This window comes from Otolemur garnettii, unplaced genomic scaffold (genome assembly GCF_000181295.1).
Source record: "Otolemur garnettii isolate 467f Iridium unplaced genomic scaffold, OtoGar3 scaffold00029, whole genome shotgun sequence".
Lineage (NCBI taxonomy): Eukaryota > Metazoa > Chordata > Mammalia > Primates > Galagidae > Otolemur > Otolemur garnettii.
This window is the reverse complement of record NW_003852424.1, coordinates 15,963,690-15,975,096: the sequence shown is the minus strand read 5'-3', so window position 1 is coordinate 15,975,096 and position 11,407 is coordinate 15,963,690. Positions and strand designations below refer to the sequence as shown.

The 11,407-nt window shown below is 50.3% G+C and overlaps 1 protein-coding gene across 3 annotated transcripts in view; it reads right to left on the bottom strand.

Moving 5' to 3' along the window:
• Positions 1 to 8,187: 8,187 nt before the first annotated feature.
• The window catches only part of NCLN (nicalin), a 17,923-nt gene continuing 14,703 nt past the window's right edge, over positions 8,188 to 11,407 (bottom strand). For 2 of the 3 annotated variants that reach the window (XM_003788728.3, XM_012804552.2), the window contains exons 13-15: positions 10,131 to 10,184; positions 9,940 to 10,018; positions 8,188 to 9,806 (exon numbers count right to left, since the gene is read on the bottom strand). In XM_003788728.3, coding sequence (XP_003788776.1) covers positions 9,747 to 9,806; positions 9,940 to 10,018; positions 10,131 to 10,184 — 193 coding nt within the window. In that variant the 3' untranslated portion in view covers positions 8,188 to 9,746. The remainder of the gene's footprint in view (positions 9,807 to 9,939; positions 10,019 to 10,130; positions 10,185 to 11,407) is intronic. The other variant, XR_002773143.1, reaches the window with a different exon arrangement.

Below are 11,407 nucleotides of genomic sequence, written 5' to 3'. Positions count from 1 at the left end.
GCCCCGCCGCGCCCCCTGGTGGTCGCCCGCGCGCCCTCCGCGCCCCCCTCCGCGGGGGGAAACTGAGGCTCACGCCCGCCGCAGCCCCGGAAGGACGCCGGGTCTGCGGGCGGCGCACCTGTGGGAGGGGTCCCTGCGCTTCGGGTGGGGAGCTCAGGGACAGCGATAATAAATGGTGCCAACGCCAGCTGTCGGAAGGGACATGGCTCCTACAGCGACAGGAGGAATGACAGGAACTCCGATTCCATAGGGTGCGCACCTATGGAAGGTGTGCCTGGCACCTGAGGTAACTTATCAATAATAATAACAGTAATAGTAATAATAATTAAAACATCAACAACAAGAAGGAACACATTTCCCACAGAGACAGAAGGAATGGCAGAGGAGCTCCTGGTTCCATAGGGTGCATTAGGTAACTCATTGATGACAATAATAATAGCGTAACAAGAGGGATGCTGGCTCCCACCAACCACAGCAACGGGAGAAATACCAAACGTAGCTTCCATTTCTACAGGGTGCCTACCTATAGAAAGTGTCCTTGGCACTCTACCTAGATAACTCATCAATAATAATAACAAAATTAGCAACAAGAAGAAACACAGGAGCTCACTAATTACAACAGGAAAAGTACTAAAAGTAGGTCACAGTTCTCCAGAATGCTTATTTAAAATCAGCAACAAGATGGGACACTTCGATAATGCTATATTCTAGGTACTGTGGTAGCACTTTTAAGTTTATAACTTTTTTTTTCTTGAGATAGGGTCTCTGTCTGTCCCCCAAGCTAGAGTGCAGTGGTAAATCATAGTTCACTGCAGCTATGAACTCCTGGACTAAAGTTTCCTCCTGCTTCACTCTCCTGAATAGCTGTAATGACAGGTTCACCACCATGCCTGCCTAATTTTTTCTTATTTTTGTAGAGATAGGGTCTTGCTATGTTGCTCAAGCTGGCCTGGCCTCAAGCAATCCTCCTGCCTCAACCTACCAAACTTCAAGGATTACAGGGAGCCACTGTGCCCATGTCAGCTCTGCTTGAAACTCCCCACAGATGTTCCAAAATTAAAGCCCTTCCTAAGGCCCTGCATGAACTGCTCCATCCTCCTCCCAACAGTGCCTTCCCCTCTTCATTCTGCTCCAGCCACAGGGGTCTCCTTGCTGTACCTCCAATTGCCAGGCACAGTCCTGCCCCAGGGCCTTTGCACTAACAGTGCCCTCTGCCTGGAAAACCTTGCCCAGACAGTGCATGGCTCATTCCTTCAATCCTATGTTACTTTCTCTGTCCACCTTGACTAAAATCGTTTAGCTACCATTACCTCCTTTCTCAGTCTTCCTTTTTTGTTCGCCCATTTTAAATTGTCTTTTATTCATTTTTTTTTCTTTTTGCTTGTAAGAAAGGTCTTTATTGGTGGGGGAGGGAGGCTGCAGAGCAGCACCAAGGAGGAGAGAAAAGAGAAGAGAAAAGGGGAGAGAGAAAAAGAGGAGAGCGAAGAGGAGAGTGGAGGAGAAGAGAGAGTAAATTGTCTTTTATTTTAATATGGTATATTAATAGCATACTTGATGTTGATAAACCGCATAACTCTTTCCAGGCTCTGTGCTAAGTGCTCAGGGGGCACTAGCTCATTTAATCCACATGACAAATCCCTGAGGTTGGTATGAATAGGGACATTTATTTATTTTTATTTATTTATTTGAGACAGAGTCTTAAGCTATTGCCCTGGGTAGAGTGCCATGGCATCATCGTAGTTCACAGCAACCTCCAAATCTTGGGCTCAAAGCAATCCTCTTGCCTCAGTTCTTCTATTTTCAGTATAGACAAGGTCTTGCTTGTGCTCAGGCTGGTCTCAAACTTGTAAGCTCAAGCAGTTCACCCACCCCAGCCTCCCAGAGTGCTGGGATTATAGGCATGAGCCACACACGTGTCCTGAATATTTTTGGACAGCAAATGCAGCAAAGGAAATAGTGGAGGCTTTAGAAGGCAAATTTAGGGAAGGATGCACAAAGGGGATGACCTTTGGGTGAGGATGTGATGAGTGAATCAAGTGCAAAGGCCCTGGGGTAGGGAACAGCCCTGCAAACTGGAGGAATAGCAAGAAATGAGTGACTAGGGTAGCAGGAGGCCAGGCTGGAAGTGATGGTTGCAGGGAGGAGCTCCACCTCAGGCACCAAACAACATATTTGAGATATTAATGCAACCCTCAGGGCCAAGACTTGAATGAAGCAAGTTAGACACTTGCCCTGGGTGTAAAATTCAAGGTCAGGAACCAAAATGTTCAGTCATCAAGATAAGTAACATTGCACCATAGGGATAGACTATGTTTTGTTTGTGGCCCATCCACACAATAGAATATTGCTCAGCCATGAAAAAAATAAGGCTCTGACACAGGTTACAGACTTGAGAGAAGCCAGACACAGAAAGACATAATAGTGTCTGATTCCATTTATATGAAATGTCCATCTGTTTTACAGAGAGGGGAGAACTGAGGACCAAAGAGGTTAAGGCACCCATGCAGTCACACAGCAAGAGTGCTGGGACTTGAACCCACCTAGCCCAACCCCAGAGGCCACATCCCTCCCACAATCCCTCTTCATGCCTCAGGCAGCTGAGCCTCAGTTTCCTTATTTGCCAAGTGGATAAACAGAGAGAAAAGGGTGATGCCCTTGAGTGTGGATTCAATGAGCTAACCTGTGGGCTTGGCATAGTGCCTGCAACATCTTTAGTGCTCAATAAATGTCAATTTGTCATCATTTGTACTGATGGCTATCTGGCCACCCCCAGATGGGGGGAGAACATCAGGCTGAGTGGGGAGTTAAGCCAGGTCAGGGGTCCTCTTACAATGTCCCCATGCAGAACCAGGTGGTAAGGCCAGGCACAGCGAGACTCCTAGGCTGGTGGAGCCAGGCCAGAGTTAGGCTCCGTCTCCATGGAGACTCACACAAGATGCTCAATCCCTGTGGTTCTCTGAGGTGCGTGGAGAGGCATTATAAAGAATCAAAAGAGGAACTTGCCAACCTTCCCATGAGCCAAAAGATGCCTTTTTTTGTTGTTGTTCCTTCCTCCTTTTTTTTCCACCCAAAACAACAAAAGCCTGGTCAAGCTTGAGTCTGTTCTCCAGGTGCTTAAATCCAACATTTCACTTCCTAAAGGACACTCATCCTAGCAATTTATTTCTTGACAGGGCAGAGGACATTGAAGCTACACACCTGGGAGCATTTAAGACCACAAGGCTGGTTCTCTGATTATTAGCTGGTCTCCACTGGTGTGGTTGCAGGAGGTCCATGCTATGGACTATCATTGAGGAGGCAGAGCCTGGGGGACTTGTGTTTCTTTATACACCTGCCCCAGGACCTTTGCACTCATCTACTCCTCATTCTCTCAGGAGAATGTCTGGATCTTAGACCACAGTTTTTGCTCTACTGACACTGTTGATAGGCAGGCTCAGATCATCCTCTACAGTGGGGTCATCTTGGGCATTGCAGAGTGCTGAGCAGTGTCTCTGGCCTCAACCCACTCCAAGCCAGGAACACATCAGAAACACCTCCAGACATTGCCAAGACTGTCCTAGAATGCCCTTTCCCCCAGAATCCATGCCCTCACAGAAGCCCTCCCGGCTTGCCCATCTCAAGGACACCCAGCCCCACTGCTGGGCTTCTCTACCTTGTTACTCTATGTTGTTTTTCTTCTCACTCTGGTTTCATCTCTGAGACTCAGCTAAGGAATCACCTCGTCCTGAAAGTTCTCCTTTCTGGTCCAGCCCAGGGGAGGTGCCTCCTCGGGGCTACTACAGCTGCCTGTATGTCCATCATCACTGCTGTGCTCACCCCTGCAGCCTCAGCCTTCCCCTTTGCTGAGGAGGGCTCTGTCTGCAAGAAAGCCACCTTCCTGCCCAGGGGCAGCACCCAGCGAGGCTCAGCAAATACCTGGGGACTGAATACAAGAACGTCAAGGGTTAAAAGTGATTTGCAAGCCTTTTTTTCCTCTTCCCTTTGGATTTTTCTTTCTTCTTTGCATTTTTCTTCTCTTCCCACGTTGACCGTGAATTGCTTTAGAATCAAGAAAGTCTTTCAAAACAGGAAAGGAACTAGAGCTGATTTAGCAGCCACGGCTGTCAGTTGGAGGATGTGGGCATCCAAGCCAACATGGTTTATTCTTTTTTATTTGGTGCCCAACAGAACCCCTAGCTTCTCAAAATCAACTAGTCTCTCTGGCTGCCTAGTCTCAAACCCACGCCATCAGTGTCACACCGTCTGTGCCTTGCCAGGAATCCTGAGCACCCTCCAGGCCCCCGTGTTTGTCCAGTTGATGGTGACACTGACCAATCATCTGCCACATGCCAGGCACAGCAGAGACTGCTGTTTTCCCTTTTCTCAGAGGGGCAAGTCCAGGCACCCAGAAGTTCCCAGGACACAGCTTCTTACATCTTTCACTTTTATGTATTTTGCCAGCTCTATGGGATCTGGTACTATTTTTTTTTCTTTTAAAATTGTGATAAAATACACATAACAAAATTTACCTTCTTAACAATTTTTCAGTGCACAGCTCAGCAGCATCAAGCACATTCACATTGCTGTGCAACCATCACCACCCCCCATCTCCAGAAATTTCTCATCCTCCCAAACTGGAACTCTTTCCCTATGAAATAGTTAACTCACCGCCCCCTTTCCACTTAATGTGTCTGTGACTCTGGCAACTCTAGGGACCTCCTATGAGTGGAGTCACACTATGTGCCCTTCTGCGTCTGGCTTCTCTCACTGAGCACGATGTCCTCAAGGTCCATATGTTGTAGCTGGTGTCAGAGCCTTGTTCCTTTTCTTGGCTTCATAATATTCTAGTACATGGATGGGCCTCATTGTGTTTGTCTGTCTGTCTGTCCAGGGACACTGGTTGCTCTACTTTCTGGCTGCTGTGAATTGTGCTGCTATAAACATGGATGCCTGAGTATCTATTTGAGTCCTTGCTTTAGATTCTTTTGGACACACACTCAAGAGTGGACTTGCTGGGTCTTGTGGCAATTCTATTTTTAATTTTCTGAGGAACTGTCAGACGACTGTTTTCCACAGTGCCTGTACCATTTTGCATGCCTACGAGCAATGCACAAAAGTTCCAATTTCTCTGTATCCTCACCCACATCAGTTACTTTCTGAGGTTTTTTATTTTATTTTATTTTTATCCAATGTAGGGGCATCAGTACTACTTACATGACATCTTCCTTTCTTCCTCCCTCCCTCCCTTCTTTCCTTTTTTCTTTCTTTTTCTTTTTTTTTTTTTTCTTAAGTTTTCTCTCTCTATTGCCCAGGCTGAAGTACCATGGCATCATCATAGCTCATAGAAGCCTCAAATTCCTGGACTCAAACAATCCTCCTACCTCAGCTCCTAACCCAGTCTCTCAAGTAGCTGAGTCTCTGGGCACCTGCCATGACACCAGCCTAGTTTTTCTATTTTTGCTAGAGACAGGGTCTCACTCTTGCTCAGGCTGGTCTCGAACTCCTGAGCTCAAGTGATTCTCTAGCCTCAACCTTTCAGAGAGCTAGGATCATGAGTGTGAGCCAACATTGCACACTTTACATATGTGCCATCGTTCTGGGAGGCTGAGGAAAGAGGCTCGCTTGAAACCAGGAGTTTGAGACCAGCTTGGGCAACACAGCAAGAACCCATTTCTACACAAAATAAGAAAAATTAGTCGGGTGTGGTGGGTGCCTGTAGTCCCTGTTGCTCAGGAGGCTGAGGCAGGAAGATCATTGAGCCCAGTAGTTTTAAGCTACAGTGAACTGTGATGACACCATTGTACTCCAGACTGGGCAAGTGTGAGACCCTGTTCCTAAAATAGATAAATAAATATGTACTAGTTATGCCTAGAAAGTGTGGCTTATAAATAAAAATACTTTAAAATTTTTGGTAGAATGAATCCTATTATCCTATTCTCAAAACAAGCTTTCATGTACACACATACATATACCCAGAAACACTGGGAAAATAAATTGAATTAAAAAATACCAACATATTGGTGGTATCTTTGCCAGCTTGGCTTATTGGTGACATTTGTTTGCTTGGTTATAATCAATAGAACTTTTTGTGTAAGAAAGAGAAAGAAGTATCTGAGTATGTTACTAGAAGATGATGGACTGGCTTTTCCTCTGCAATGCGAGTTTTGCCAGAGTCCACACTAGAACCAAAGCTGCCTTCTGTGTGAGCAAAAGAGGAATGGGCAAACTTCATCCCCTCTCAACATCACTGGACCCTGAGAAGGTCAAAGCCCTGGAATATCAGAGCTCCTCAAATTGGGAAAATTTGGCCCTGGGAGGCACAACCCACATCCCCCAGTGGCATGCAGAATCTGGGGGCTAGGCCTCCACCTGGCCACCAAGCCAGCTGGGTGCCCTCACCCCAGGTCCCTGGTGGTCACCAGCTATGGCCAGCCAGTCTGCAACCCCACATGTTCAAGTGTCCAAGGGGCATCTTTTCTTTTTCTGCCACCCACCTTTCCTTTGCTTCAGGCCCTTATGTTGGCTTCATAGAGGTTCTGGGTTCCTCTTTCCCCTCCCCATGGAATGATCTTCTCCACTGCTTGTTCCTGGTAGACACAGCATACAGTTCTAGGCTCTGTCTCCAATCCTGAGCCCCTGCTAGTCTTTAAAACTTCCTGTCTGAGAAGTGGTAGCTTTGACCTTAGGGATATGGGACTCACCTAGGAAGCCTCAAGGATATGGCCCTTCATACTCATTTCCAAAAAATCTGTGGATCATGGCAGGGAGAGGACAAATCCACCCTTCTTCTTTCTCCACTTGGTTAAGTTCCAGTTCTGTCCACCTGAACAAGCCAGGTCCCCTCTGCCCTGGCCCCCCTCCCCTTGCCCCTGTGATTCCCACATGGACCCCCACAACCTGTACTCTCTTCAGCAGCCACCAGAGGGAGAATATGAGCACCTGAGGCAGGGCCCTTCCCTCCTCTGCCCACAATCCTCCATGGCTCCCTCCTCCCTCAGGTTCAAAGCCCTCTCTGAGGCTGACCAGGCCCTATATGACCTGCACTGTCCCCTCTGTCTCCACCTCCTAACTTTTCTCCAGACACACCAGGCCTCTTTGCTGTCTCTCAACTAGCCAGGCGTGGTCCTGCCTCAGGGTCTTTGCACAGGCTGTTTTCTCCACCTAGAACATCCTCTGGGTTTCTCCCTGGCTGGCTCATCACTCAGGTCTCTTTGGCTCACAGTCCTCAGGCTCCTCCCTCCCTGGCTCGGAGTCACATCCTGTGTTCCCCCAGGCCTCGATATACCCCTCCTCACTTCTTTCCTTCCTTTTCCTTGCAGCACATCTGTTTGTTCTCCCCCTAGAACACCAAGGCTGTGAGGGTGGGGAATCTTCTTTGTTGATGGCCAAATCCCCAGCTTCTCAGAAACAGCTTGACTGGTGTTTGTTCAGAGAACTGGGTGTACCAGGCAGGGCCTCAGATGCCAGGCAGAACCCAGGCGGGATAAGCTTCAGATCATCATCCCCTCTGTGGCCCTTGGAAACCCAAACTAGCTGGGGACAGCGCACTACCAGGACCTGCCTAGAACCTGTTGGGGCTGAGGTGGCTAGATGGGGGGGAAACAGCTCTCACATAACCCAGTGACCATCTCCTGCCTTGGGTTGACAATGTAACCCCCAGAATTTCAGGATGTGGCCTTATTTGGAAATAGGACCTTTATAGAGATCCTTAGGTGACGCTGCACTCTAGTGGGGGTGGTTCCTAACCCAACATCCTACTATCCTCAAAAAGGACAAAAAGGTGAGGACAGAAGGCAGGCTCAGCCAAGGGAGGCCTGGGGCAGTCAGAAATAGGAAGGACCCTCCTGGAACCTCAGGGAGTAAAACCCTGTGAGACACTAAGATCTTAGACTTCTGGTCTCTAGGAACAAGCCAGGGCATGTTGTGCATGGTTTATGGTGCTTTGTAAGGGTGGCAGTCCCAAGAAATGACTGCATGTCACCCACATGACCCAGAGCCTGGCAGGCTGGTTCCCACCTCCATTCACACCTGGGGGAGTCTGGGCTCAGTAGTCAGTGGTGCTGTGGCCTTGTTCTTCTCACAGAAGTGGCCCAGAGAGGGCTGGCATTTCCCTCAGCAGAGCAGAATGGTCATCAAGGCCCTGGCCACTCCCCATCACCTCTCAGCACAGCTGAGTCATCAAGGCCCCCAGAAAAGACACTGGCAAACAATCATTCAATATGGCTTTATTTCTCATGAGCCAGCTGTGTCCCACAACCAGCCTGAGCTCCAGCTAGCCAGCCTGTCCATTCTGATTCACCTGAGCAGCTCAGGGATATCCAGACAGAAAACTGCTGGCCAGCACTACAGTACATCTGATCTGCCACATTGATGGGGTGGAGGCCTGAGCACAAATGCCAGTGGTGAGCCAGGCTGACAGGGCCCTCAGTGGACAGTCTCTGGGGGAAGGGGGCACCCAGCACAGTGGATAGGAGGGAACAGGTGGGGGTCAGGCCATCCCCTTACCCCTCCAAGCCACAGGTTCAAGAGGGACAGCCAGGGCTGTATCCAGGGACAGAGATGCTGGGCCAAGAAAGTGATGCCTGAAGCCACAGACCCCCAGATCCTACCCAGCAGGTTCCTCTGCTCTGAAGGGCTGGTTCATGGCCACTGGGATCAAAACACCACCCAGGTGGTCACGGGGAGACCTCAGCAGGTACCAGGTCAGAACCCTCCCATTCTTCTCCCACCATCAAGCCTCACCTGGCAAACATGTCATGGATTATATTGCTAATGAACAAACACACCTTGGTCTCCCTGAGGTTAGTTCCAACCTCCTCCTCCAACCCTCTTGAGGGGCTCACACCCCACATGGCACCTGGTTTGTAGGGTCAACGGCTCCCGGGGCACACAAGGAACATGCGGAGGTACAAATGCCCTTAGAACATGTCCTCCTCTTTATAGGCAGGATACTGAGGCCCAGGGCCGGAGCCCTCCCCTCTCCTCCAGGGCTGCCTCCTGCTCCTGGAATCCCAGCACCCAGACCCCCACAGCAGACACGCAGGTCATGGGGAAGCATGGAAAGCCTGGGGTCGCGCACCAAATTAAAACACACCAGGAACTGGCTCAGGGTCTGAGCCCAGGCCCAGACACCTCCTCTGGCTGGCAGGGAGGGACAGAAGCTCTGCAACAATCACATTTGCTGTTGTCAGACCCAATGGCCAGGAGGTACAGCCGCCTGGACAGTTGGGCTGGGGATAGGGCCTGGAATCCAGGAACCAGAGGCCGGTACTGCCCTTTAGACAAGAGGGCAGAAAGAAATTGCCGTCATCCCAGTCACCAGAGCACATAAGGCCAGGTAAGACAGATCCAGGCCCAACCCTATGTCCATTCTCATGGGCAGGAGGGACAACTGAGGCTGCAGGTGGGGAGGGGCAGGTCCCGACATGTCCTCTGCAATTGTGCACATGTGCTCCCGGGGCTGGGGCTCATCCACGGCTCATTCTTAAGTCCATATCCTGGCCCCGGGACCTCTATCAGGTTCTCCTCCAAGGAAGTTCAAAGACAAGAGAAAAAGAAAGACTCCCCCCAGTCCTAGAGAGCAACACAGACAGTCTCTGTAATTCAGTGTCTCCCTAGAGCGGGGGAGGATGGGGCCTGTCCCACCAGGGCCACCCAGGACTGGTAGAGGTGGCAGGGAAGCGTCCACTCACTTGTGCGTGGGCCCGCTGGCTGGGGGGCAGCAAAGAGGGGCGCAGGCAGGTAGGCAGGGGCTGCAAGTGGCCATGTCATTGTGCCTTGGCCTTCACGAGCAATCTCTGGACTGTCTTGTAGAGGAGGCCAAAGTGCTATGGGGTATGGTGGGGATGAGGGTATTAGTGGCATGGGGTGGTCACCAAGCCCACACCTACTTATAGACTGGGACTAGGACATGCCTGGCCTGGGAGTGATATCACTGCCCACCATCCTTGAGGTGCTCACCTGCACTGCCGTGTAGGCCATCCCGAGGTAGGCGCCAATGCAGACAGCCAGAAGCAGGTCAAAAATGGCCGGCTTGACTCTGGAAGATGGATGGGCACCATGCGGTCAGCCAACAGGACTAGACACCCGTGGGCCATGTCCCCTTGGATGCAACTTGGGCAATGTGCTCCTGGTCTGCTGATACCACTCACCTGTATGCGTTCATCACCTGCTTCAGCTGGTCATAGAAGACGAACTCTGGGTCCCTGGGGAAAGAGCACTTTCTCAAGGGCTAGCCCCAGGTTCGCCTGTCCTCACAAACCCTTCACAGAAACCCAAGAGTCCCACCAGGTTCATTGCCAACTGTCCCTTATGGGGAAGGACTGCTGCTTATTCTAAGATCACATCCCCTGCTCCTTTTGGGGGCATTAAAATGTACTCTTACAAAAGAGTGGCTACGGTGGCGCCTGTGGCTCAGTGAGTAGGGTGCCGGCCCCATATACTGCAAGTGGTGGGTTCAAACCCAGCCCTGGCCAAAAAAAAAAAAAATAGCCAGGCGTTGTGGCAGGCACCTATAGTCCCAGCTACTGGGGAGGCTGAGGCAAGAGAATCACCTAAGCCCAAGAGCTGGAAGTTGCTGTGAGCTGTGATGCCACCATAATCTACTGATGGAGACAAAGTGAGACTCCGTCTCTTTTTTTTTTTTTTTGAGACAGAGTCTCAAGCTTTACCCCTGGGTAGAGTGCAGTGGCATCACAACTCACAGCAACCTTCAACTCCTGGACTCAAGCAAGTCTCCTGCCCTCAGCCTCCCAAGTAGCTGGGACCACAGGCACCCGCCCCAATGCCCGGCTATTTTTTGGTTGCAGCCGTCATTGTTATTTGGTGGCCCAGGCTGGATTCGAACCTGGCACTTTAGGTGTATGTGGCTGGCACCTTAGCCACTTGAGCCACAGGCGCTCAGCCAACTCTGTCTTTTAATAAAAAAACAATAGAGTAGCTACAGACATTTTACTTGTCTAGGAAGTGTCTCCACAGAGGAAGAGTGATCATGACCTGGGAATGACAGACCTTGGCTCCACAGATATGTGTCTACTCTGATCTATGTCTCCTGAAATAGCTGTGTGTATCCATGAGCACAGAGAGGGGCGCTGAACAACTCAGGCACACCTCCCTCCTACCACAAAGTCTTTAGGTATGTGCTTGGCCCAGCTGGGTAGGAGCTTGGGGACTCCCAACACAAAAAAGGTGAAACCTAGGGGCCTATAAGGGTCACATTTAGCTGACTCCGGGGTAAGAGCCACCTGAAGGCCCAGAGCATTAAAGAACTGCACAGTTGGCTTGGCGCCTGTGGCTCAAGCAGCTAAGGCACCAGCCACATACACCTAAGGTGGCGGGTTCAAATCCCCAGCCCGGGCCCGCCAAACAACGATGGCTGCAACCAAAAAAAAATGGCCAGGCGTTGTGGCGGGCGCCTGTAGTCCCAGCT